The sequence below is a fragment of the Phoca vitulina genome, unplaced genomic scaffold (assembly GCF_004348235.1).
Source record: "Phoca vitulina isolate PV1807 unplaced genomic scaffold, GSC_HSeal_1.0 scaffold36, whole genome shotgun sequence".
Taxonomy (NCBI): domain Eukaryota; kingdom Metazoa; phylum Chordata; class Mammalia; order Carnivora; family Phocidae; genus Phoca; species Phoca vitulina.
The window spans coordinates 4,538,916-4,566,594 of record NW_022589739.1 but is presented as its reverse complement, the minus strand read 5'-3'; the positions used below and the strand labels follow the sequence as shown (position 1 = coordinate 4,566,594).

The following is a 27,679-nucleotide window of genomic DNA, read 5'->3' as shown; positions in this document are numbered from 1 at the left end:
CAGAGGGTGAGTGGATCCTACCTGGGTGTGGACGTGGACAGTTAATAGCCTTGGGAATGAACCCAAACTCTCTGAGTGAATGGCCAGCCCACCTCTCGTGGAAGCAGTCTTAGCTGTCCTTACAAACCAGTTCTGAGTCTGTTTCAGCACCTTAAGGACTATGCCCTCAGTCCCTAACCCTACCTCACAGAGCATAGCCACGGAAAAGAAGGCCTGGAAGAAATTCAAAGCGTCTCTTTAGCCACAAAACCCATGAAACGAAATCAGTAGTGCTCTTTCAGAACATGTGACTTCAAGCAGCTTAGATGTCCAGAGAGCATTAAATTAATTCCAAAATGTATTATTAAGCAACCAGAGAAATTCCTTTGCTATGAAGAATTAGTGGCTGTCAATAAGTATCGGCTGGAAATAATATTTTAGCTTTTAGAAAAGCTGAAATTAAACCAGCACTCCTGGATTATGAGAATGAAATCGTCTCATTGATAAAGGAGAAATAGTACTTTTCAGCTCTTCCTCAGGGGCAGGGTGTGCGAACACGGTTGGAATGGCAGCTGCTGGACGTAGTTGCAGGCATTTTACTAGGGATTGGATTACAAAGCCTGTGTCCGCAAGATCACTTCCAGACCTTACTGGTCGGTGAGCTAAACTCTGATTTCATCAGGATGATACAGAAGTTGAGGTGAACCTGTAAATGCAGGGCCTTAGTAACAGTATCCAGACAGGCCGAGGGGGAGTCACTGAATTACAGGCCAAGTATTCCTGTCTTCTTTGGAGGTTGTATTCAGACATACATACAGGCTACTAGAAACATTTTTTTTCTTTTCTCCTTTTGAATCTTACTCATGAAGTCTAGGACATATTTAGGGCACCTGGCTGGCTTAGTCGCTAGAGCAGGCAACTCTTGATCTCAGGGTCATGAGTTCAAGCCCCGTGTTGGGCCTGGAGCCTAAAAGGGAAGAAGTTAAATAGGACATATTCTTTCCTAGAAACCTTACAAGAAAATAAGGTAAATCATAGAGGTTCCAGGCACAGTGCTAAATCTTTAGTAAATGTGATATTATGAAATTCTCACTGCAGAAGTATGAGGTCATATTTATTCCCATTTTATGGATAAGGAATATTAGACCTCCCTGAGGTCACAGAGCTAGGGACAGAAATAAATGAAGACTAAAAGGATAGGAAAGACACTTCGCAGGATATTTCATGATCATGGAATCAGAAGACTGGGGTTTAAGACCCAACTCTACTTTATGACCTTGGTTTGGGTAAGTCATTTAAAGTCTCTAAACTCAGTTTCCTCCTCCATTTACAAACAAAACGCTCAGGTCTTGACGCTCCACCTCAAAGGTTATTGAGAATATTTGCATTCATTCAGCTAAACTATGGAGAGATTATAGTCGCTGCCAGAGTACGATGCAGATAAAACACATTGCCTATCCCATAGCAAATCTTGGCCTGCTCGGGGGAAAGAGGCAGGTGAAGAAATGGTTACAATACATCTGTAAGATGCATGGCTGTGGTATCCTTGAGAAACAGACACCTGGACATCCAGGGTAGTTGAACTACCTGAGCAGGTACCTATAAGTTGGATTGAGGTGGGGGCATCCTCAGGCATGTTCAAAGCTGACGTTTAAGGTGCCTTGATAGATAAACAGACATTTTTCAGATTTACCAAGAAGAGGGCCCTTCCACGGGTGTGTACTTAAGTGTCAGGTGCTGGGATGTGAACTAGATGGGGGTGAGGGGCAGCCATCCTGGAGGCTCCTGAGCGAGGCAGGCGTTCCTCAAGCAATCACAAAAAGAAACGGTGGCTGGTGGCTGGCAGAGGGCGGTACATGGTGCCAAGAGAGCATATGCCAGGAGTATCTGAGCCAAGGAGGGAGGTCAGAGAAGGCTTCTCTAAGGAGAAACAGTGGAGGCATCCCTGCCAGATGACTGGGCGGGGAGGGCAGAGAAAAGTACCGCAGGTGGGTGGGCAGGTGGGAGGACTGGAAATAGGGTGGTGTGGCTGGCACGGAGAGAGAGAGAGAGAGGAGAGCAAGGAGCGGGTAGCTGGCCGTAGGAACAGCCAGACGGGGTCAGGGCTCCTGGGCCTTGCAGGCTTGAGAGTTAGGAAGTTGAATACAGGCCATCAGGGTTTTTAAGCAAGAGGGCGTTGTTAGAGTTGTGATGCTCACAGGGTTGCTGCGGCCGCTGTGTACCGACGGGAGTGGGATGAGACAGGGCGGCTTGTGGTGGGGGAGTCCGGGTGCTTCGCTGGTACCCTGGGCTGTGGCGCTGGAGGAGGGGATGGATTCAAGAGCTGTGCGGGAGGTAGAAGCAGCATGCCATGGCATTTCTTTGCATATGGGGAGAGGGAGAGAGATCTCCAGGACAGAAGACAGGCATGCTTGGAGTCTTCGATCTGTGAGGGAAGGGGCAGGAATTAAGACTAGGAAGGAAAGCAGGTGGGTACCAGTGTTCAATCAAATCTTTATGACCCAGGGAAAAAAATGTAGATAATCTATTACTATATCCATTCATTTGTCTAGAGCCGCATGGCTTCGTGGGTAGGAAAAAAGGTCTTTGAAGTCAGATCTGCATTTCTTCGTTGTATAACCTTCAGTCCACTCCCCGGCCTCCCTCTCTGTCAGAGGGGAGCTAACAGGGCACCCGCTCATGGAGTTGTTGTAATATTATACCAGACGATGTATGTGAAGCAGTTCATACTAAGTAGATGCAGGCTCCATGTGGTTACTTATATGTTGGCTATTCTGTCGCTTGTCCTTCGTTCGGCACATACTTACTAAACAACTGTTGTGTGCCAGGCTAGTTACTAGGAAATGTGGTCCCCGTTCTTCAGGAACTTACAGCCCACTGGATGACATGGGCATTTAAAAAAAAAATCACACAAATCTAAGTGTAGTTACAGACGTACTGTGTGCCCTGATGGGAAAATTATGTGTGTGTTTTTATTCTTCAGCCAGGGACCACACCCTCCGATGCCTTGAGGGTAAGGGAAACACAATGGGTGAAACAGCCGACAGAGTCGGGAGCAGGCCCCACCCCGCCGAGGTGCAGGACTAGGCCCTCAGATTCACAGTGTTTGAAGACACTGAGCTGTCTTCAAACAAAACACACACATAACAGCATCACCGAAGCTGTTGGGAAGTTGGGCTAGATTTGTTTTTAGAAAGTTCCTTCTGAGAACGGCTCTGGGAAGCAGGCGGGGTCCAGTGGAGACCTGGGTCAGATCTGGTCGCTCAAGATAAGAATGTAGGCTAAGGCCACAGGCACGAGGAGGAGAGAGCTGGAGTCCAGTGACTTGAACCAAGAGGGGAAGCAGATGAATGCTTCAGAGTACATTTCGAAAGGTAAAGCCTGTGTAAATGGAAAGAGGGATCATTTGACATGATGCTACTACTCAGCGTCCATGTTACTGCGCCCCAGCCCGGCTGGTTAACAATGCTGAGCTAAGTATTCATGGGGCTCCCGTCTCTCGTGGGCTGTTGTGAAACAAATCTAGTAAAAAGTTTAGGAATAAGACAGGAAGCAATTCCTAGGATAAACGACTGTCTCGTGAGACAGAATTCTAGAAAATGGTCTTCGTTGTAAAGAAATCGACCCTCCCAAAAAACCCACACTAATTCTCGCGGCCTCGCATTATGGGTGAGACCCTGTCCATGAGGTATTTCTTACACACGGTAACTAAGTCCAGCTAGGATTCAGGTCAGACCCATAATTATGCTGAGTTTGTGCTGGAGGGGGGCAGCGTGAGGCTGGGACATCTGTGGTAGTCTCCCTGCTGGACTTGAGCCTGTCCTCCTCCAAGCAACTCCTAGTTGCCATAGCACAGATGGACTGTGTTTTCATCCGCGTGGTGTTCTCTCTCTCTCTGTGTATGTGTGTATATATATATACTTTTTTTTTTTTAACAGGTGGTAACAAACAGGGATACACAAGAAACTCTCCTGTGCATGGCCTGTGTATTTGAAGTTTCAAATAGTGAACATGGAGCACAACATCATATTTACAGGCTTGTAAAGGACTGAACGTGGTTATTTATATATATATATCTGTATATATATACACACACACACACCCATGTGCGCACACACACACTCTCTCCATTATTGAATGACTGACTGTAAACCTCGCCACAGAGGGGTGTGCCCTGGCCCTGAGGTCACCCTGACTTTTTCTAAATCCTGTTTGAGTGAAGTCATTATTTTTTTCATGTGTTCATACTATCATCGTAGCTGTGAACTTCTGGTACAGTTGTAAAAAGAGAAATCTGAGTGGTTTCTATGTGTTCTTCACATCCGCAGCCCACAATTCCTCGGGAAGAGGTGACCCTTAAGAACCCGGGTCTCCTCTGTCTGCAGAGACCCGTTTCTAATTGTGGTAGAGAAAAAAAATTTTGAGACAGAGCATTTGCCATGGGGCATTTACAGCCTTTATACAAATGTATTTAGTTCTGGTTTTTTTTTTTTTTTTCCCCAACATAAAATTCTTGTCTTAAGATACAAGTAAAATTAATCTTTAAATGTAAATGTAAATTAGTACACAAAACTAAGAATCTTTAGACTTATCTTTGTAACTAATTAGGGTGGAAGTTATGAAAGAATGTAATTCACTAAATTATTTTTTAAATGAAACTTTTCTTTCTTTTTGAAACCAAATGTTAAAATATAGCCTTAAATGCTTGGTAGAAATATTCTAATGAGACAAATTTATACTTTTTTTTTTTTTCCTCAACGTGAAAACTAATCTCTTAATCCATTAAACTCTTGAACAGGTATTACAAAGGAAGAAAACTTCACCCCTTATCCTTAACATATATAGTATATTTAAAAAATATAAAATTGTATTGTACTAATGTGATGATTATTTAATGAAAAAAAAAAGATGGCTCTTTTTGCAATAAGTAGATAAATACTGAAAATCTAAACGTACAATGTTTATAGTCTTGTGTGTGCAGTTACATTGTCTCTGGACAACCAAATTTTTTACTAAGATGAGTAAATGTTTGAACCACTGAAATTTAATAACAAAAATTTAAAATTGGCATGAATACTGCACTGTGAGCTGCAAAGTAGAGAAAAATCCTGTGGCTGGGAGAAATTTCATCAACCAAACAAGTAAAAGGCTCATCAGTTTTAGCATCTCTGCTCCCCGGAAAATTGCAAGCATCCTCACCAGCCTGTGGATGAATTCTTTCTGGTGAACCAGTGTGCATATTAACCTGCTATAACTATGTGTGTACATGTGTGTTCGTGTACACATCCACACACATATACACATATAGTTGTTAAACACATATTTATTGAACATCTATTCAGTGTCATCAGTTTGCTAGGTGCTGATACGTATGTATATCTCAATCTGTGTCCACAGATCTAAATATATTCTCAAAGGACGTCTGTTTGCTCAACATCTCTCAATAAGTCACAGTACTTGTTTGACTGAGGTTTGAGAGGCCCGGCACTCTCTCTGACTTTTTTCAAACAGACTCATCTGGAAGGTTCTCTTCCCAGGAGAAATTCAACTTTCCAACCCAAATATTCCAAAGCATTGCCCAGGCAGAGTTGGTTTGAAGTGGCCACGTGTCTTGGGTTATTTCCATAAGTGCTTCATTGGGAAGGAGACAGGGTTATACTCCCCAGCTTCCCAGAGGAAAGTGACATTTTTATAATTGCCAGGAATAGGTCAACACAATAGAACATGAAATAAGTTTTGTAAGTTGTGAAGCCTATCGTGGCTTTTTCATCAAGCCAGAAAAGAAATGCCGTGTTCTTTCACATCCAAGTAACTTACCCGCTTCCCTGTCCCACCACCTGCTCTGACCCTGCTTGGATATTGATTAGAGTGTCTGGTGGTCGGGCCACGAGGGTGTGGCTGGCTTGTGGCAGACAGGAGGCCACCGGACGGAGCCTGACCTCTCCCAAACTCATGCCACTGGTTCCTGGAAAGACCAGAGGAGAAAGTGCAAAACTTCTCCCACTTGGAACGCACACCCCCCATATAAACCAGTAGGCTGATGTCTGTCTTCCCTCCGTAAAGAAACTAACATTTATTCTCTGACTCTAAGGGGGCCTTTGAAGGATTGCCCTAGTTGTCTGCCCTTCCATCTGGCCTTCCGCCCAGGCACTGAAGCTTCTTCCGTGGTCATCATACTTAATGACTTCTCCTGGGCACCCCCCCTGGGGATGTTTCTTTCACTCCTGTCTCCCGCGTCTTTCCTCAATGGAAACCCCACTCTCCCAGGGCCAGGACCCTATGAAGGGGGGTAAAGGATCTTCTATGGCCAGAGCCAGCCAGAACTTCAGCGAGAGAAGTATCTGATTCACATTCCCACACAGGAATGGGGCTCTTCTGTCTGCCAGGAGGACTCTTGGGATTTACTTTTCAAAGCACAAATAGACCCAAGAAGAGCAGCTGGAGGGTTGGTTCTGTTGGCTACAGGGAAGGGCATACCCTGGTCTGCTGAGCCCACGGAGGCAGGCTGTGCCCTCCTCCCCCAAATGCCTTCGGAGCTGAGTTTGGGGCATTTACGTGAACAACCTGGAGGATTGCTTTTTGCTCTTAAAAACATTTCTAAGAGCCTTAAAAATTTTACTTCTCATCTTGTTCTTCTAAAACTTTCTCCAGGGCGGATATTTTCCCTATCTTAACCACTGATCCAGTTACCCAAACCCTTGGCCCTCTCTCTGTCTCTGCCAAGTTAGGTGCTGGGGTGGGGTTCGTGTTGCAGCACCTAATCCAAGTCTGTCTGTGGTCCTTCCTCCTTTGTCGCAGTCTGCTCCCTTCAGCTGTCAAGCTTCCCAGAACCATAAAGAAGCCTTTCCAGGCCTCTGTCCTTACAGCTTTTACAGCTTTCATTTGGGTGCCGGATCTCCTGGCGACCCTGCATTACCAGCCTTGAGTCAGGGGCATCTCGTACTTTTACTGGGGAGTGTGGAGGCCCATCTTCCAGAGCCGACACAGGAGAGAGCTGGAGAACTGGACTCTGGTCAGTAGGCATTCGTTTCCATCTTAGCAAGAGACCTAAAATTACTATCAGGACTTCTTCAGAACAGGTTCTGGAATCCCAGGTCTGTGCTACTCTAAGTCAGGGGTTCTCAGCCTCGACACTGTTGACAAGTTGGGAGCAGTTCTTTGTTCTGCGGGACGATCCTGCGCAGCGTCCCCATGGCCTCCCCCATGCCCTCCCTGCTGGTGCCACAACCCAGACTATTTCCAGACATTGCCACATGTCCCGTGGAGCCCAGTATCACCCCCAGTTGAGAACCACTGCCCTAGATCTTAGAGGTCACAAATACCATATTTGAGATTTTCTTGTTCCCTTCCGTTTTGCTCCAAGAAAGCTGCTGTCCTGGGAGCCTTGTTTCAGGTTGTGAAGAGGCAGGTAGGAATGTTCCTCAAGTGACATTATGTCCCGGTCTCCTCCCCTTCGGAGCTTCTTTCACGGCAGAGTCTGTCTGGCTACAGAGGATTCCTTCATTCATCCCCGGGGACGTGGGCAAGAGCTGGTCACCATCATCCCCATAATCATGTTAAGGTGTATCTGTGATTTGATCTTTATTCTTTAGTTTACCAGCTTTAAAAGAAGTCCCAGCTACATTCATGATTCTCATAAGCATCTGGGTCTCACAATCAAAGCTTTCATCACTTCAGTAAACTTACTCCGGTCTTCTGCTTTCTGCCCTACACTCAGTGCTGTTTTTAGAATTTATGGAAGCCTTTGGAACACCGCATCTTTAAGGATGGAGGCGAGAGGGACCAGTTCTGGCAGCGGGCTGATAGATATTTCTTTGTTGAGCTAAAAGAGAGCACAAACTACTCTCCTTCATTTAGCGGATGAGAAAGTTGAGGCCCAGAGGGGAGGTGACTTGCCCAGAGTCACCCAGCTGGTCAGTGACACAACCAGGGTGAGACTCTGGGACCTCGCCACTTAATCCTTGGCCTCTCCCAGTGCAAGTTGTTCCTCTTTGGTGCTCATGCCTCAAAGATCCCTACGAAGGTGTGCACAGGCTCAGTGCAGAAGAGAGGGGGCACTAAGAACCCCCTCAGCCAGAGCACGGCATCGCCCCGATGCTGACGCCGCTTCCCCCACGGAGCCTCTGGTCTGGTCGGAGCTACGTGAGGCAGCCACAAGCAGATACGAAAGCTGATGAGCCTTTTCGCTTACCCTGAGGACAATGCACCTGCCACAGACTCCGAGTCTAATTTTTATCTGCTAGGCAACCCAGCCGCCATGTCCCACACTCAGACCAGCCAAAAAGCAGCCCCCGTTCCCAGCACTTGGTGTGAGAAGTCCCCAGGTGACTTCAACCCAAGTCTTCTTTAGGCCTCGATACTGTAGTGGCTTTAGCAGTCTGTTTTTGTACAACCATAAATTATTTAAATTGTCTGAGATGACAGTCAATCTTACAAACCAGGTACACATGATTTGTCTAAGTTTGTATATGCTCTGTCTGGTACCCTACACCTGTCCTCACGAAGGGTGGAACCGACTCTGTGTGTTGGCGTTCACACCTGTGACACTGAGAGCATAAGTCTGCATCGCTTCTTTCTTTCTGTTGATGTTTCTGTGGCAAAGCCCTGCACCTGTCATTTCTGAAAAGCCTTAAATCTTTGAGACGTTGCGTGTAGGGTGTGCAGTGCAAAAGGCTGCCTCGGAACTGTGAGCCCTTTTGTAAGCTGGAAGCATTTCTCTTACTACTGTTACTTTTTTAGGGAGTTTTAAATTCAGAGCTGCCAAAGCATTCCAGTAAGCAGTGCCTTAGTGATTACCTAGTCATACCTAGCCCTCCGCGTCCATTTACTAATTGGCCCCGTATTTGAAACCGCACAGGCAAAAATTGTTCTCATTTCTCTTTTGTAAGCCCATTTTTTCCCTCCAGTTCTATAGGACACTGACCACTTGGTCTAAAATCGGAAACTGAACACGAGTCGGTTCTTTGACCGCACTCTCAAATGTATATACCAAAACGGAAGGTTTTCCAACTTCGTAGTTTACTATGAAAAGCAAATTGTACTTTTAAAGTTGCCTTTTCAATTCACGACCAAATACTTAGCTATTTATGAATCTTCTGCGCTCTAGCATGGAAGTGCCTTTGGTTTGAGATTCCAGCTTAGAAAAGTGCTGCCATATAACGATAATTTGTAGAGAGACCAAAAATATTCTGAGATCACCGTAATGCCTTTGGTTTACCAGGATGAGTAACCAGCCACAGGCCTCTGTCCACAAGGGCGCGACGCGGACCCTACCTCCCGCCACCATCTGGCGCTCAGCAGTAGCAGCGGCAGGAGGGACCCCAGGAACTGTTGTGTGTGTGTGTGTCCGCGACCCCGGGCGTCCTCTTGGCCCGTCACCCAGCCCTGCGTCCGCGTGAGGGGACTGCCACGCAAACGACAGACTTTCGGCCGGTGGACAGATTTGTCCCTCCCCTCGTGTTCGTGTTCAGTCTCTGTGGAGGCTTTCTTTCCCATTCAGACGACAGCGCGCACTTCTCTGGTCTACGCAGTGATACCACTCTGGAAGTTGGAAGCCTCGAACCGAGATGCGAGTGCAGAACAAAAATGAGTTAGGGTCATTACAATTGAAGTGTTCTTCTTACGGCGGAAATGTTCTGAGTGTTGTGTACGAATGTGCTATGAGAAACTTCCAAAGAGCACCATTCACAATTCGGCATTTTTAAAGAATGTTCCAGCCCTCAAAAGGGCAACCCTTTAGAGTCCGTGTTGGCTTTTATTAAAACCTTGTAGAGATGGGGAATACTGATAGAGGTAAGGAAGAGGCATGGAAAGGACCAGAAGGCAAAAACACCAGCCAAACAAAAGCCAAGAGAAAAAAAAAATGTTCTTTACTGATATAGACTTCACAATGACATCAGACATCTTTGAAAGTTAGCCTCTGAACTCTTAATGCGTATGTTCTTTCGTCTCTCCCTGGTGTCTTTAAGATTACCCTGTCTGGGCTCTGAAATTTCAGGAGTGATTTCTACCCACACCAAGTTGTGAGTATTTATAGAAATTTCTACAAGAAAAAAAACACAAAAACAGTCAAATGATGAAAAGGAAAATGAGCTAACACGAGCGATAGTCAGTCGCTTGAGTTCAGCCCTCCCTGTCAGTACTGAACCACCCCTGGAAAGAAATTAATCAAATGCTTGTTTTCCTGCTTCTCTTTTCAGCTGTTACTGTGCTTTGTTTGGCAATAGTTTTCTCTCATAAACTCATTGCTTCTATTGTTAAGAATGAAGGTTTTGTGTTTAAAATTTACTGCATTTGCAAGGATAGTTTCGCTGAAGTCATGCACCATTAACTAAGATGAAATATTGGTATTTATTGTCCTACTTCCTAAGGCTGTAGCTTGTTTTATTCTTTGTGAATTTGCATTGAGTCAGTTGTATGCCACACTACATCATTTTAGTTTATTTGAAATGGCATTTATGTCCCCTCGTGTTCCTCATTAAATGGGGTCAGATTCTAGGAGATTCCACCTCTCTCAGGTAGACTCTTTTGTCTGCCTTCCATTATGAGATGGTTTTCCCTTCCCCTGTCTCTAAGAGAGGCTGACAGAATCTAGGCATAAATCAATTGGAAACCAGTCTCTTATTTTATTATTATTATTTTTTTTGGATCAGTCATTTTCTGTGATTAGTTTGACTGTGTAAATTAGATATTAACTGCACTTCTTTAAAAAAAAATACATCTCCCTGTTACCTCCTTGAAAGATTCACTCTGTAGGCCTTTGTCAATAGGCTCTAGCCTGCAGATAAGGAAAAAGGAAAAAGAAAAAAGAAAAAAAAAAACAGTACGTGCCTGAAAAACAACAAAAAAATTTTGTAACGTTTAAAAAAGAAACCCGAATAGCCTTTAATTCTTTAATATGCTTAAATTTTATGTAAATTGGTTTTGCCACATGTGTTTGTTCACGTTCTAAATGACTTAATGGGATTCTCACAGTCGGTGTCTTTGTGTCCCGTGTATACTATGGGCTTGTGACGTAAGCGCTTCATCTGGTCAGTGGTCGCTTTGATATTGTACTGCAGCTGGGCGGGGGCTCCGGAACCTGCCCCCGGGTGATAAGGTTCCTCTCGGTAGATTGGAGAGATGGGGGTGGGGGCGAATTCTCACACACGTTTTCTTAAACTATTTGCAGAAACTTTCAAAAGGCATTTGGTTAAACCTCTTGGCAGTACAGTATTCTTGTATTTGTTAATGTCTGTGTTTAGGTACTGGTACTTTTTTGTTTAAAAATGTTCTAAGTGTTGGCTTTAAAGTGAATTTATCTTTAGTATGATAGTTATATGAAAATTATAGGGTTTGTGTGCAGAGAATTTTTTTATAAAGTGCTTTGTAAAAAAAAAAAAAATGTATTCTAGCTTTCGCGGTACATATGTGTGATAACTTTAATATCCATGACAGTTAAGTGCAATTATTTCATCACTCTAAAAATGCTATTTTTGTGTCAGTTCCTGCAGGTGTTTTCATGTCTTTGCAAAGTGACACATTTTGATGCCTTCTTGATAAAGTGGTAGACATTTTGTAGCTTTCTAGAAACTTTGTATTCATACGGTATCAATGAAAAATAAAGAAAATGAAAGTGTGGGTTACCTTTTTTATCTGCAAAAGTGTATGTTGTTGAAAATAACATGTGATTATGTGTTGTGGGTGAACTGTGGGGTTCATGATTCAGGTGTGTGCAGCACAGCCCTGCAGAAGAAAGCCTTTGATTCACTAGGTGTTTACTATGTGCTGGGCACTGGCCAAGTGTGTTGATACAATGTGGATATATTGTTTCCTTTGATTCTTACAATAGTTCCAAAGACGGTGATATTATTACCCCCAACCGAGGCTCAGAAAAGATGGATCATCCAGTGATGACTGGTGAGTGGTGGAGCCTTAAATAGGTCACCCTGATGCTCAGGCCCGGACTCTTGTCCACACCTTGTTGAGGCCCTAATGTATATCAGGCACTGTTAGAGTCACTGTTTTCTCTAAACCACATTCTCTTAATAAAGGAGTCATTTCCTATTTTCCAATAAAGAAATTGAGGCCCAGAGAAGTTAAGCCTTTGTTAAAATCATGAAAGCTAGTGACAAGAATTGAGAGGTGGTAATGCCACCTGCCTTGCAGTTCTAGTTCTACCGCTGGCTGTATGGCACCTCTTGCCCTACCCCTCCTCCTCGAAAACAAGGTGCTTTAATACATTAAAAACATCTTTTGTTCGTGCCTGTGGTTCCAGTCAACTTAAGTTCAGCAAAGATGGGGAGACACACTAGGTAAATATCACTGAGTAAAGGGATTTAAAGAGCAAAGGGGAGGATAAATAAAGGCCTCTAGTCAGTTGAGGGATCAAGCAACTTTGCTGTGAACCCCTGATCATTTCTTTCTGCCTTACTGTGGCAGTAGATGAATAAACATAGCTATTACTTATGGAAAGCCAAATTAGCTGCTGCTGTTAGGTCGTCAGTGAGCAACGATAAAATTCCAATTAAAAAAAACCCAAACAATGTTGTGTAAGCCTGTGAAGCCTTAGGGGTTTTTTAACTGCCTTTAAAGACACCTTTGTTCTGTTTAATATCCTATATGTCAGATATATCTAGGTTGTTTTAACTAGCAAATTGGCTACCAGCAACCTGACTGCATTTTTTTTTTTAAGTAAACATTCTCCTATTTGCTTTGCCTCGCAAGAAGCTCAGACTTATAAGTTGTGTTCTGTGCTGATAAGGAACCAACTAGAATGTAAAGGCATAGAAAGGTTGAAAACAAAGGATGAAAAATATACTGTAAAACGAAAGCTGATGTAGCTATATTATTTTCGCACTAGTATAGCTCAAGGAAAAAAATATTACTAGAGCTCATGGGGATTATTTCAAGATGATACGAGTTTTAATTACCCAGGAAAAATAAGGTCTCTAAACTTATATGCACCTAATAACACAGGTTCAAATTTATAAAGCAAAATTTGAAATTCCATAGTAGGACGTTTTTGAAGAACTAAACTCATTGGGTTATTTATAGGTAGAGCAGACCAAACACACACACAAAAACACAGGTCAGACATAGGGGATTTGAACACCATAATTTAATGTCCTGTTCTAGTTTATAAAATACAAAGCAATGAACACAACAATTGGGAACCTATACATTATTTCCAAGCACACACTGAATTTTTATGAAAATTGACTGCATTCAAGGCCAGGGGTTTTGAAATTATAGTCTGTGGGCCAAATCTGGCCTGCTATTTGTTTTTGCAAATAAAGTTTTATTAAAACACACTACTAGCCCTTACTATTTACTTGCTGTCATGGCTGCTTTCATGCTACAATGGCGTAGTTCATTAGTTGTAACAGACCCTGTAGCTCACAAAGCCCAAAATAATGGATTGCTACGTGGCTCTTTACAGTAAAAATGTTTTGCTAACTCCCATTCTAAGCCAAAAAATCCAGGTCCTAAAAAATGTCTGTTTCTCATCCCCCAGTATGTAGGTATTCTAGCAAATGGCTATCTATTTCTTTGATGTCCTTGATGTGGCATCATAGCATTCTTCCTCAAGTATCCCAGCCTTCCCTTTGATCAATAGGTTATGGGTCTAAGAACAGGCTTAGATCTGGAAAGGATGAGTGATGTATCGATAGTGATTTTTCATTGCAGCAGCTGACATCTTCTCACCTAATCTTGCTATTTTATGACTAATAGAGTCAAACAACACCATTGATGGCTGCCCACCTGTCTTGTCCCTATCTTGCCATGGTCCACTAGCCATCTTCACAGATCCCTGTGGGGCCAGGCTCCTTGGTTTCCATCCCTTGCTGCCTATTATGGTAACTACTGCTTTGCCTCTGACAGCTAATTCCTGCCACTTGGGCTCTGCTGTTCCAGAATCTTCCCTCCATTCACACAAGGGAACCCAATTCTGTATCAGTATCTCCTGCCATCAACCTTGGCTTGCAGGCTGCCCTGAGTTTCTTAGCAATGCATATGCCCTATTCTTTAGTGCATTTGCTATTTTAGTGAAGGGACTATTTTCTTGGCCTTCTGGGGCACATAGACAGGGGGTAGATGTTCTGGTCTTAAATTACAACCACCACCCTACGCCACCTCCCCCGCCAAGTGTTGCCTCTGAACTTTCTGAGCTCTGCCTCAGTACCAAGGCAGTTCCAGCACCTCTGCATTTCCTCTACATCATTGTTTCCTCCAACCTTCAAGGAACTGTCCAGCTGACCCAGGATCATCTCTAGATGTTCTTGCCAGGATATTAAATTCTGAACTGTAGAAGAGTGTGACCTATACCAATAAACCCCTTAATCTAGCCCAGTCTCATGTCCTCAAGATTCATTTCCAGGCATGTTCTGCCAGTTCCTACAGGGAAGAAGAGTACAGACAAGCCAAATCCTGCATTCTTGGTGATGAACCATTTCCTCCTGAATTACAGACCAAATTTCCCCCACTAGACATGCTGAGGCTTTACCCTTGTAATTGATGAGGTGGGGCAGATCTTGGGGAGGCAGCTACTTCATCTTTTGAGGCATCCATTTCAGTTGAGGCCTTGATATGGTCTCCCCATGCAGGGTAGGCTGCTATCCCAGCAAGGGATAGTGGACTTAGTAGCCCAGAGAGTTCAGAGGAATTGGGTTCAAAGCTCTCAGTGTTTCCACCCTGATGTCCCCACCACACCTGTTTCAGGGTGCAGCTACTTACTTTTAGGGTCTGACTGTAACATAGATTTGTGAAGGCTGTGAATTCAGCTTTATTTGTAATTTCTGGCTTGGTTTTTGGCACAGGCTGTCATCCAGCTGCATGAGCTAAGGATTTTTTCAAATGCTGCCAGGAAGATCGTTTACACCATGCCCTGAGTTGAGCATGACATTTTCTTCTTTCTGTGCACTGATTGCACTTAGCAATAACCAGCCTATTCCACAATTATAAATTAATACCACCCTCACATGCTAGAGCTTGCATAAGTTAGTGCATCCCCTTCCTGGTAGATCCAGTGCCAATTTATCAAAGGTGACTGTCTTAGGTATTGTGGTGCTACAACATCCCAGGGGACCAAATGTCTTAATTAAGTTGTCCCAGAAGTGGACCTTGAAAAAAAGACTCGAGTGCAGTTCATTTGGGAGCCTTAAGAGACATTAAGATTAAATCTTAAAGATTTTGGGGTGCCTGGGTGGCTCAGTCGTTAAGCGTCTGCCTTCGGCTCAGGTCATGATCCCAGGGTCCTGGGATCCAGCCCCGAGTCAGGCTCCCTGCTCAGCGGGAAGTCTGCTTCTCCTTCTCCCACTCCCCCTGCTTGTGTTCCCTCTCTTGCTCTCTCTCTCTCTCTCTGTCAAATAAATAAAATATTTTTTTTAAAAATCTTAAAGATTTCACTTCATAAGATACAATGTTAAATTTGCTATGAAGATGAAATATTGTACTTTGGTATGTGCTTAATAAAACTGTCTTGACATAAAACAAAAATGAGAGAACCACAAAGAAAAAAAAAATCCAGTCATCTTTCAGTAATTGATGGAACAAGCAGTCAAATATCAGGAGATACATAGGAAAATTGAAGTCTTTATTATGTGGGTGTGCACATGCACTCTATTATCACAACATTGTCATTCATAATTTTTCAGTCACATAAAGAACAATATGAAAACCATGTTCTTGGCAAATTAAGCAAGTGTGAATATATTTCAGAGGATTGCTGCAATACACAATATTCTATGGCCACAGGCAATTAAGTTAGAAATCAATATAAAAAGGATCTTTAGAAAAGTCCCGTGTATTTGGCAATTATTAAACATTTCTAATTAACACATGAGAAAATTAAGTCATGGAAATTAATAAATATTTGAAACTATATGTTAAAGAAGTACCACCTATTAAATATGTAGAATGCAGTTAAAGCAGTATGTAGGGGGCAGGAGACCAACATGATTAGAATCATGCATATTAGAAAAGAAGAAAGATGGGGCGCCTGGGTGGCTCAGTTGGTTAAGTGTCTGCCTTCGGTTCAGGTCATGATCCCAGGATCCTGAGATCAAGCCCCATGTCAGGCTCTCTGCTCAGCGGGGAGCCTGCTTCTCCCTCTCTCCCTGCTTGTGCTCTCTCTGTCAAATAAATAAAATATTAAAAAAAGAGAAAAGAAAAGAAGAAAACTAAAAACTAATGAGCTAGGCATTCAATTCATGAAGTTAAAAGAAAAAAAAATGGAAGGAACTAATAAGGGCAAACTGATGAAATAGAAAACAAACATGATAGAGATCAACAAAGTCAAAAGTTGGTTCTTCAAAAATACTAATAAAATCTACAAACCCTTAGCGTGATCGATAAGGGAAGGAGAGGGAGAGAGAGAACCAACCAAACAAAAAACAGTAATAACAATGAAAATAGGAACATCACTACAGATCTTAAAGATATTAATAAAAGTGCAATGAAATAGATAAAAATATAAATTTTATGCCAATAAATGTGTAAGGATAGATAAAAGTGATTTCTTAGAAAACTAGAACTTATGAAAATTGCCTCACAAAGAAGTAGAAATTCTGAAGAGAGTAGTCTTAACAGCCCTTAAAGAAAATCAAACACTAGTTCCCAACAGAAAAACCCAGACCTAAATAGTTTACCAGGGAGCATTATCAAACTTCAAAGAAACAAAATCCTGCAATCTTAAAATACTCCAGGGCATAGAACAAATACTATCTGGTCTTAGCTTAGGTCTTCTAGAAAGCAGAGCCTGAGGCAAGGATTAAGATACTAAAACTTTATTTGGGAAATGCAAAGTCAGCAGAGTCAATGAGAGGAAGTAAAGCAAGGGAAATCTTATGAAGTGCAATATGATGCATTAATGTATTACTGCCACTTCACAGTGAGTTGAAACAGACATATTAGGTCACTCAATATGTGAGACTATTGTGTGGATTTTAGGAAAGGTTTCTGAGAAGAACAATATCTTGAAGTAGTCAATGGGAGAAGGAAAAGGGTGTAATTTGGCTATCAGGTAACTTCCATTTCCCAGTTCTTACTGGTCATCACCCCATAGGGATACAATTGCATGTCCCTCTGGGTGGCATCATCCACCTCTTAGAAGCTGTTCGGGAATTCAGATCCCATATCTTGTAATGTGGTGGTGTTTCATTGAAGTCTAAAAAAGGAGGGAAACCCTGGCACGTGTGGGATGCCAGTCAAGGGTATCTGAGAAGGTGTATAAAGCTTGATTCTAAATGTACGCCCCAACTTATTTTATAAGGCTAGAATACCAACACGGATAACATGAAAAAGGAAAATGTTAGGTTAATCTCGCTTGGGAGCATAAATTTGACAAAATATTATCAATTTGAGTATAACAATGTGCATAAAGCATAATGCATGATGACAAAATTGGGTTCATCCCAGGAATGCAAGGTTGGTTTACATTAGAAAATAACCCATGTGATTCACATCAACAGATGAAGAAAAATCACAGGTCATCTCAATGGATGAAGATAGATGTGTCTGATAGAGTTCAATGTCCATTCATAATTTCTAAAAAAACTTCTTAGCAAATTAGGACTAGAAGAAACCTTTCTGAACTGATGAAAGGTATCTATAAAGTAATGAGCTAACAGCAGTAACATTTCTTTTGATGTTGGGAATGAGGCAAAGATCCCCTGTATCTACCACTTTTACTCAACATACTGAGGTTCTAGACAGTATAGTAAGGCAAGAATAAGAAATACATAAGAAAGGGAATCTACTCTTGTCATTATTCTTGGGAGATAAACTTGTACATGCAGAAAATCCAAAAGAATATATAGATATATTACTAGAATTTGGAAGTAAGTTTAACATGTTGCTGGGTACAAAACAACATACCAAAAATAAATTGCACTTTTTGTATAATAGTAAGAAATAGAAAATTTTTAAATACACCATTTGCTTTAAAAATATGAAGTACTGAAGTATAAACCTAACAGAAGCCGTAAGAGCTCTTTATAGAGAAAATGATAAAAATGCTATTGGAAAGCTTTAAGGAAGACCTAAATAAATGAAGAGATCCAAATGTTCACGAACTGGAAGAATCAATTGTGTAACGCTGTCAGTTCCAACAAATAAATCTATAGATTAAATGAAGTCCAAGTAAAAATTCAATTCCCTCCACTCCCCCACTTAGGCGCATGGCAATGCAAGGGACCAAAAATCGTTAGGAAACTTTCGAAGGTAAGCACAAGTTAGAAGATGGTGCCAGTAATCAATTAATCTTCTCTTATCTCCAAATCCACCTTCTTGGCCCTCTTGGTGAGCGTGTTGCTGGCCGCTAACACTTACTCCTTGCAGCTCGCACAGTGTTTTGCTTTGCTGAGAGAGGGCGCTGGAGTTACACTGCAAGGCGACAGTGGCAGGAAGGCATTTCTTTCTGGGCTCAGTCCTCCATTATTATCATTCAGCACAGAAGCCCAGCAGCCCCGGTGAAGCAGCTCCAGCTGTGCCCTCGGGCCACCCTTTCCCCCACCGTGGGTGCTTCTGTGGGGCTCCAAGAGGCCATGTCTACAGTGGCCCTGACTGTGCCCTCAGGCAACTGTCTCCGCTAAGTAGGCAGTTTCTGCAGACCCCTCCACACCCTGTGGCGATGGTGGACCATTTCTGCCCTTCAGCTCTGGCCCATAACCCCCGTCAAGTTTCTCTGCAACAAGCAGGCTGCATATACCTCAGCCTTTGGTTGGGAACGCGTGTGATTCTCCAAAGGTCTAGTTCCTTCTTTGTTCCCTCTTCGTCATCGTGGAGGTAGTAGCTGCCTGCTGCATCTGGACTCTTGGAGTCTTCCTTTACCCCTTTGATGGGTTAAGCACTTCCTACTCGTTAACAATTCTTTATATTACATTTTTCCCTGTTAAAGTAACTGCTGTGGTTTCTGTGTCCTGATTCTGTGACTGATATAGGAAATTAACCCTACCAAGACATTGGCACTTATTATAAAGCCCTAAATAAAACTGTGTGCTAATAATGCAGGATTAGATAACTTCACTAATGGAGTAGGCTAGGGAGATCAAGCCTTGATACATGACAGAAAGGGCACTGTGGATCAGTGGGCTAGGAAGAGACTATTCAATAAATGCTGGTGGAAAAATTGCTTAACTACTGGGAAAAGTGAAAATGTATCTTGACTTCACAGCATGCCCTGAAATCAATTAAAGGTAAGTTAAAGATGTACATAAGAAAGGCAAAACTGTAAAGTTTTTAGAAGTAAACACAGAATATTTTCAAAACTTTTGATTAGGCAAGGAGTTCTTAAAAGAGATTTTAAAAAAAAAGGCCCAAAGGGGAAAAATTGATAGACTAATTATAATTCATAAATTCTGTTAATTATAAAGATAGTGAAAATAACTGCCATAAACTAAAAGATATCTGTAATTATGACAATAAGGGATAATAACATACAAATAATATACAAAAGACATTATGAATCACTATGCAAAATAACCCAGTCAAAAATGGAGAAAGACTTAGTCACTTCCCCCCAAAAGAAATCTGCATGGCTAATAAACATATGGAAATATACTCAGCTCTATTAGTAATAAGAGACATGCAAGTTAAAACAAGATTTGCCCAGCAGATTTAAAATTTTCAAATCTGATAATACCAAGTGTGGACAAAAATATGGAGCAATGGAGCTTTCAGACATGCTGGTAGAAGTATAAATTGGTACAACCATTTTATTTTTATTTATTTTTATTTTTTTTAAGATTTTTTTTATTTATTTGACACAGAGAGAGAGCACAAGCAGGGGGAGCAGCAGAGAGAGAGAGAAGCAGGCTCCCCGCTGAGCAGGGAGCCTGATGCGGGGCTTGATCGCAGGACCCCAGGATCCTGACCTGAGCTGAAGGCAGACGCTTAACCAACTGAGCCACCCAGGCGCCCCTGGTACAACCATTTTAGAAAACAATCCAGCATTACTTAAGAAAGGTTAGCATGTATCATCTACAACCCAACAAAACTGATACCTCTGTTTATAACAAGTACTTTCAAAAGTGTTGCAGGCCCTGTACAAGAATGTTATAGCCCCATGGGTCCAATCAGAAAAAAAGAAGGAAGAGGAGAAGGAAAAGGGGGAGGAAGAGGGGAAGGAGGAGGAGGAGGAAATATGCAAATACCCAGCAGCAGTAGAATTAAAAATGAATTATGCTTCATTTATATAATGACCATGATACGAATACAAAGGACACTTGAAAATATGGGCCAATATCTTGCAGCTATGAGACAGAGCCCACTGGCTGTGATTTTATTTGTTTGTTTGTTTACTTTTTCTCCAATTTTACTGAGATACAATTTACAATACAGTAAAATCCCCTCATTTTTAGTGTAGAATTTGGTGCATTAGGACAACTATATACAGTTGTATAGAACATATCCATCACTCCCAAAAAGTTTCCCATATCCCTCTGCAATCAATACCCTCCTCTGACCCAGCCTCGGGCCAGCACAGGTCTGCTTTCTCTCCCTGTAACATTGCCTTTTCTAAAATTTCACAGAATCATTCAGCATGTAGTTCTTCGTGTTTGATTCCTTTCACATAACGTCTTTTCACTCAAAAGTATATCCCATTTTTCTGGCTCTTCCTATGTTGGGTAATTTGGATTATATATATTATTAATGTTAATTGTGGAGGCTCTAATTTCTGATTTTTTTTTCCCTAATAGCTTTTATTTCATTTTGTTTTAATAGGTGTTTTCCTGGATTGGACTCTAACTAAAAGCTGTGTCTTGGGAGGCAGCCCCAATGACTCTTTTGCCTTTAGCTGAGATGCTTTGCATCTGTTCTCTGTAAGCGTGGTCCAGGGGTGGGCCAGAGATGGAACCAGATAGAACTGGGGTATCCCCTCTCCCGCTCTTTCCCTTCCAGGACTCCCTCTCCTCCCTTTGGCAGCTGTAGCTGCTTCTATTTTCAGAGGCCAAAAAGATGGCTCCTTTTCCACCAGCACCAACACTGGCCTACACAATGTGGCCTGCACCTGGCCTGGACTAGAACCAGAAGAAATAGGGAGTTCACTTCCTCTAACTTCTCTCTCTCTCTCCATGGACTTCCCATCAAAATCTACCTGCTTCCCTTCACTCTCCAGTGCTTTCAGAGCTTCCATTTTGTGTGATGTCCGTCCAGTAAAATCTGGGGCAATCATTACTGCAAACAGAAGGCTGACTGATGTTCTAGGGGCAAATATCAAGAGGCTTATTTTGGGGGGAGCGGGTTTTGAGCTTTTGTATGGGTTTCCCAATCCTGCTGAGAAATCAAGATGCCATCCCATGGCTTGGTAAAGAGTGTCTGGCCTGGTTTCCATCGGTTACATCTGGATTTGGGTTCTACTAGGTGTGGCGGTTGTGGGGGGTGGAGGTTAATGGGTACAGTATGTTTTAATATTTGATTTTTAAGAACTATTTATTGGAAAACAATAACAGCTAATAAACGCAAAGACCTCGACTTCAATCTGCTCATTAATATGCAGGAAAGAAAGACAGGAGGGAGAAAGTATGCAAAAGGAAAGGATGGAAACAAGGAAGACGGGAAGGAAAAGTAGGAGAAGCATGGAGGGAGGAGAATGCAGGGCAGTGGACAGGGACGGAGGAGGAGGAGAGAGAAGGGGATGGTGTGGACAAAGGACGTTCCAAGAGAGGAAGCGAGCTAAGAATTATGAAGTAAGCTGACAGAACAAGGAAAAGGGGGTAGGGGGACATGTGGTTTATAAAGTGGTCCGGCCTGTGAGAGACCTTTCATGGCATGGGGCAGAATTTACCTCTTACCCAACAGGCAATGGGCAATCATTTGAGTTTATAACTGTCAAGGGAGCGTTCTGTCCAGGGCCTTCCTGTGCTCTAGAATGGCGGGGGAGATGCAGGGGAACGGATCCCTGTGGATCATCTTCTCCAGGCTCCTGCATCAGGTGCCTCTCAGCTGAGTGTGTCCAATGGAAGGTCCTAGAAGGAGGGGAAGAAGGGAGGGGCCATCGTTTCCCCCCCTTTCCATTTCAGGAAGAGCCACAGCCGTATTTCCCCCTGGCTCCAGCTCCTGTCTGAGGGACCCAGTGGTCTGCCACCTCCCACCACCCCAACTTACTCCTTCACCCCTCCATCTGAAAAGAGGGAGTCACTTCCTCTTCCTGTTGACCTTGTGCTTTAACTTCTCAGCACCTCTACCACCTGTGAAACCAATTCCAGCCTCAAATTCCCTTTGTTGTAAATACTCGAAGTGGTTTCTATTTTCCTAGTCAGTCCCTAACTAATACAGAGACACACTTTCCCTCCACGGCTCTGGTTTCCATAGACAGGGGTTTTTCTCTAATTGCTCTTGGTGCCTTGCTCTACTCCTTCCTTGTGCGCATGGACGTACAGGGAAATTCCCCGATTCGTGGGTGACAGCAACCACTCCACGTTCTCATTTGGGTGGGTCTCTGCTGGGGGCGTGTGAGGGTGGATTTTAGCACATGCTTTAGTTCTAGGTAAGCCCTGTCCTCCAGTATGGTCTGTTCTGTAATAATGTTGATATTTGACTCTCCATCTGTCCAACTCCTGAGTCTGAACTGGTTCCCAAGGCCAGGACAAGGCGTGCTATGTTTTCCTGGCTTCCTCACACCCCAGCAGTGCACAGGGGAGAGATGAGATGTGTGGCTGCGTGAGAGCCAAGAGAAACTCACCCCCCACCGGTCTGGCTTGCGAGGGGAGGCCCTCTTCCCACCCCTTCTCCCCAAACAACTTCTACTAAATTTCTGTTCCCCAGAGAACTATTGAGACTATGCCATAGATCCAGAAGTTCAATGTCAGGAGCAGGCAGTAATGAAGGAAAGCCAGCTTCAGGGGCGGGGGACATGCGCGTTTGTACAGGGCACCCCCCTCAAAAGTAAGTGCCCGGCATTTGGAGTAACGCTCTGTTGTCACCGTCTTGAAATCCTTAATACACTTTCTAACAAGGTGCCCTGCATTTTCACTGGATCCCTCAGATTATATAGCTGGTCCTGGTGCTACCCTGGTCTTTGGGGTGCACCTTTCAGAAGGGTTGGGCGAGTGCTGGGGGCCAAGCTCCTTGGGATTTTAAGGCTGGCCAAGGTGCCCGCCGCACGCGGGGAGTTTTCCGGGCGAACAGCAGAGGGCAGTAAAGTGCCACTTTCAGGCCTCCTTGCCCGAGAGGCCTAGGACTGAAATCCACTTCTCCCAAGCTTCGTGGGGCGGGTGGGCAGGCGACCAGGGGTGGGGGGTGCTGTTGGTTGCTTATCTGTTCGTTTTTGTTTTTGTTTTTGTTTTCATTGAAACCCAGAAACTCTACGCTCCTGAGCCCCAGCCCCGGCAAGGTGGTGTGGGGCCTGTGAATCAGAGCCGTTCCTTTTACTGGGGAGGACAAGTCCCCTCCACCTCGCTGCTCCCGCCAACAGCCAGACCGCTGTGGGGTCAGGCGGGGGCTCTTCCCCGGGTTGCCTCGCCAGCCAGGGCTCTATTTTCATCTGCATGTAACCGATGGGAAACTGCATTCGAAAATGTTAACCTGATGTCACCCGCCCACGGTGATAACAGCTAGGAAGCGAGAAAATGTGGATTTGAACCCTCATCTACCCGCTTTCAGAGAGGGACACTCTTTTCACAAGTTCTTTCTGCCTCTACAAAAGAATTAAAAAAAAAAAAAAAAAGGAAAGTACCTTTCTTTAGGCCTTTGCTTTGTCAGGTGGAAAGAAGTTCCCTAGGGCTGTGCCCCGGCTCTCGCTCCCCGGGAGGCCAGCAAACGGGAAAACTCACATCCGCCCAAGGGCTGTGACCTGGACTGCATGTCCCACCAAGCCAAGAAACGACTTTTTAACCTCTTCCCCCCGCCCCCCTTCTTTTTTTACAATAACCCAACGGCTCTCCCTGCCGTCTGGTGGAGCCCCGTTGTTCTAATGAGGAGCGCGGCCGTGATTCAGGCCCAAGGAAAACCGTGTTGGGTGAGCGCCCTTCCACTTTCCCGAACAGTTTCTAGCAGCTCCGTGGAACTGGATTGCAGGGAGCAGCTCCTCAGCGGACCCTGCAGCCTCCCGAGGCCGGCCCGAAAGCACACAGGTGTCAAAATAAGAGAGAGCGCGGAGATTTGTCACAGTTAATGGAATTGTGAGGCAGGGATTGTCAACTCAAACGCACAGCAGGATCAGGCGGCCGCCACAGCTGGGAAGGCATGCCCGACGGGCGGCATCGCTGCCCACTCGCAGTTAAAGCCGAACAAAACCAGAAACCCCACACTGTGCTCCTTCGCCACCTGAGGGGGGAGATTCATTGAGCCTGCATATAACCTAGCTTTCCTCGGTAGCCAGGGCGTGCAAGGCTGAATGGTTAAGGCCGTGACAGCGTAGACGAGGCACCCTCCGCGGTGGCTGGGCTGAGGGCTCTAGACGCGCCCACTCTGGATTCCGACCCTGCTCTGGCCGCTGACTAGCTGGGCGTCTTTGGGCAATCCCTTGCATTTCTCTGAGCCTTACTGTCTTTGTGAGATCGAGGTGGCGACATTTGTCATTGTGGTGCCGTTACAAGCAACAGGGGCAACGGATGCCCGGCGTTGACGGGACCCACGAACGGAAGCTCCATGCCCACAGCAAATATGCTGCTCCGGCCGAGGAAGCCACTTCCTGAGATATGTACATACTTTCTCCTGTGTCCTGCTTTCTGTAAGGCCTCCCAGATGTTTCCAGAAGAAAGGTATACATTTTAAATTTACAAACAACAACAAAATAAGAAAAACGCCCCTTTTTGGTGCCCATTGCCCTCTCTGTGGCCCTTTGAGTGAGGAGGGAGCTGCTCTGGCCCTGAGGCCCCCCTCCCGCCCCCCAGAAACAGAAGGCCCCCTCCTTGCTCCGAGGTAAAGCGCCCCGAGGCAACACCAGAGAAGCCAGACCTGTCGCGAGCCCCAAAGCCACCTGGGTGAAGGTGGGAAGGGGAGCCTGCCGGGTTCCCACAGCACGAGGGTGCCCAAGGGTGGGACCGCATACAGCATGCCCTCCAAGGACAAAGCTGGACCCTCCTCTGTTGAGCTGGGCTGTGGCCAAGAGGCCTTTCAGCAAAGGATTGCAGGTCCCTCAGGGATTGACCGACTCCCTGCAGGACAGGAGGCGCGTGGGGCTGAGGAAGGTTCTGGGCTGGCAGGATACCAGGAAGATCCCTCCTGCTCTGGTGCCCCTCCGGCTTGAACCAAACCTCTCTCTCCAACACAACCTCTGCACCTCTTTTTTCGTCTTCATTTAACGAAAGAAAGAAAATCAAGGAGGTCACTCCTCTGGACATCCCAAACTCCAGATCCAAACCCAGCCCGTGGTTGTGGGAGAGCCCAGCCTGCCCCAGACCGCACTGACGCGGAGCTGGCTGGGACGCCCCATACCGTCTCACACCTTCTTGGGATGGTAAGTAAGTGCACATGTCTTAAAACCGGGAGCCAGATTTCAAAGGCACTGTGTATGTGTTTTCACAATTAAACTAAAAAAAAAAAAAATCATCTACGTTTTGTGGATACCTGCATAGCTATTTTGAAACAAAGCCAGATTTGTTAAAGTCATTACCATATTGAAACTTCAGAAGCTGCCTCCAATCCTCAGGATGACGCTTGGTATGAAAATCAACAGGTAAATACAACTGTAATTAAAATATTATCACAAAAATGTCGATCAGTGTCACCTGGATCCAAGACAAGAACATGGACGGGGGATTTATGCAGAGCAAGCCAGGTTGTTGGGACCATAGGGAACTAGGGCATAGATAGTCTAGATTGGGAGGTGAGATATGTAAAGTACTGGGCTGGGTCTTGAATGCATTTGCTCTCAAGCTATCACCTGTGAGTCTCTGTTGGTGGGTGGCCTGGGTAGGCTTGGGGATGGGCTGATGAGGTCAAATCCGTGATGGGACATTAAGGGGGACTGAATTTCCCCTGAGGAGAGCCTGCTATTCTCACCACTACTAAAGAAGAATTTGAGAATTTGACCCTTGACTCTTCTCTTCCTGCTCTTTCTCATTAGGCTTCTTTCCCCTCCCCCATCCCTTGCCTGCAACCCTCTTTGAAGCTCCAAATGGGGTTTGAGCAGCACTCTGTGCACCAGGCTGCCTCCCCAGCTCTCTGCTTCCAGACTCAGGAGACACTTGCCTTCGTCATTGCACCCCCCTCCCACCTCTAATTTAGTTATTGTTTCTTCCTTTAATCAATATTTTCTGAATTCCTATACCATGAGAACTCTTTTCAACTTGGACCTGTCCATAGGAGAGCCAAACCTGAGAATCCCGGGTGGCTGATCACCACAGGTGAGGTCCCTTTCTTGCCCTCATGTGGAGTCTTGTCCTTACCGTGCTTGTTGTCTTATTACTGACCCCATTTGGGGACTCACAGTTTACCTCTTAATACCACTCTGGGGGGCCTGCATAGTTTTTTAAACTACAGCCATTTATTGAGCACCTGCTATGTGGCCCAGACTCTGCAGCCTCCCCGGAGGGTATGGCTGGCCCCATGGTGGAGGATGTGTCCTAGTTGAGGACTTCAGTGTCGTGTCCTCATACTATAGAATTTCAGGAAATCTCTATTAAAAGAAAAATAATCATTAAAATGGGGGGGAGGGGGTGCAGTCTCCTGGCGCTGGGCTGCTTTGGAGACAGCAGGGACAGTGAGAAGGTGTAGGCATAGCCCCTCCCCAGTTTGCTGGGAGGTCATGGAGGGTCATCACTGCACCAGCTCAGCCTTTCCTCGATGGACTTTCTCCAAGAAGCCTTCCGCCTGAAGCCGGGGCTGCAGCACCTCCACGCCTCTGCGATCCCATCCAACACGGAATGATCCTGCAGGCAGTAATTTACAAGGCGACTCCCCTGCCATGGGCTCTGGCAAGTCCTGGCGGGTGTCTGCCTGCTTGGGTGGGGGGCCAGTCCTCGCCGCACCTGCAGGCCCCCAAACTGTCCCCAGCCCGCCCTCTCCTGCAATCTCACGCTGCATCTCGCCTTCCAGCTCAGATGCAGGGGAGGGAGATCAGACATTAAATTCCGGGGGCTGAAAATTCCTCCCACAAGGACATTCTCGCCCCCTCCCTTCCCAATGAAGCAGAAATTTTAACTCTTCAGGGCAAATTTTCAAAGCTGAGTGACTACCTATTACACACTTAAATCCTGTTATTTGTTAACAGCATTTGAATGAGTAACTTGCTCCCATTGCTTTGAAAAATGGATCTTTTAATAGGGGAGCAGGGGCGATTAGAGATGAAAAGTACCTGTACAGGGTCATGCCAGAGGCTGTTCTGAGCTGGCATTCCAAGGCTGCAAAAAGAACTTTCTTTAGTAGGATGCAGAAGGAGGCTGGCTTACCGGGCAGAGAGAACAAAGAGCATACCCGTGCGGTAGGAACGATCTGGGAATCACCCGCTTGCCCACTTTGTGTGTTGTTCAGCGACCTGTCCCGTGATCGTCAGTTGCTGGCGAGTGTCTGTTAGAGAAACAGACATAGGCTTTCAGGATAGAACAGGGATGTCACCTGAAAGAAAAGGTCCTGAAAGCACCCTCCGGACTCCCTGTGCCCTGGTCGCTCTTGCAGAGGGTCACCTTCCCACAGTAACGCACAACCCCCACCCACTCCCCTAGCGCTGAGCATGACTATAGAAATCCTAGAACAGATGAGCATCTTGGTGGTGCTGGAGGCCCTCCGGGAATGGACACTTCCAAGCCCCTTGCCGTCCTGTGTCCCAGATGGGACT

General features: G+C 44.8%; 1 protein-coding gene across 9 annotated transcripts in view; it reads left to right on the top strand.

Annotated features, from left to right (window-relative positions):
• Positions 1-8,843, top strand: part of TEAD1 (TEA domain transcription factor 1) — a 259,319-nt gene extending 250,476 nt beyond the window's left edge. For 8 of the 9 annotated variants that reach the window (XM_032427325.1, XM_032427324.1, XM_032427323.1 and 5 more), the window contains one exon: positions 3,918-4,080. In XM_032427325.1, the coding sequence (XP_032283216.1) occupies positions 3,918-4,031 (114 nt within the window). In that variant the 3' untranslated portion in view covers positions 4,032-4,080. Of the gene's footprint in view, positions 1-3,917 lie in introns of all 9 variants that reach the window. The other variant, XM_032427318.1, reaches the window with a different exon arrangement.
• Positions 8,844-27,679: the final 18,836 nt, after the last annotated feature.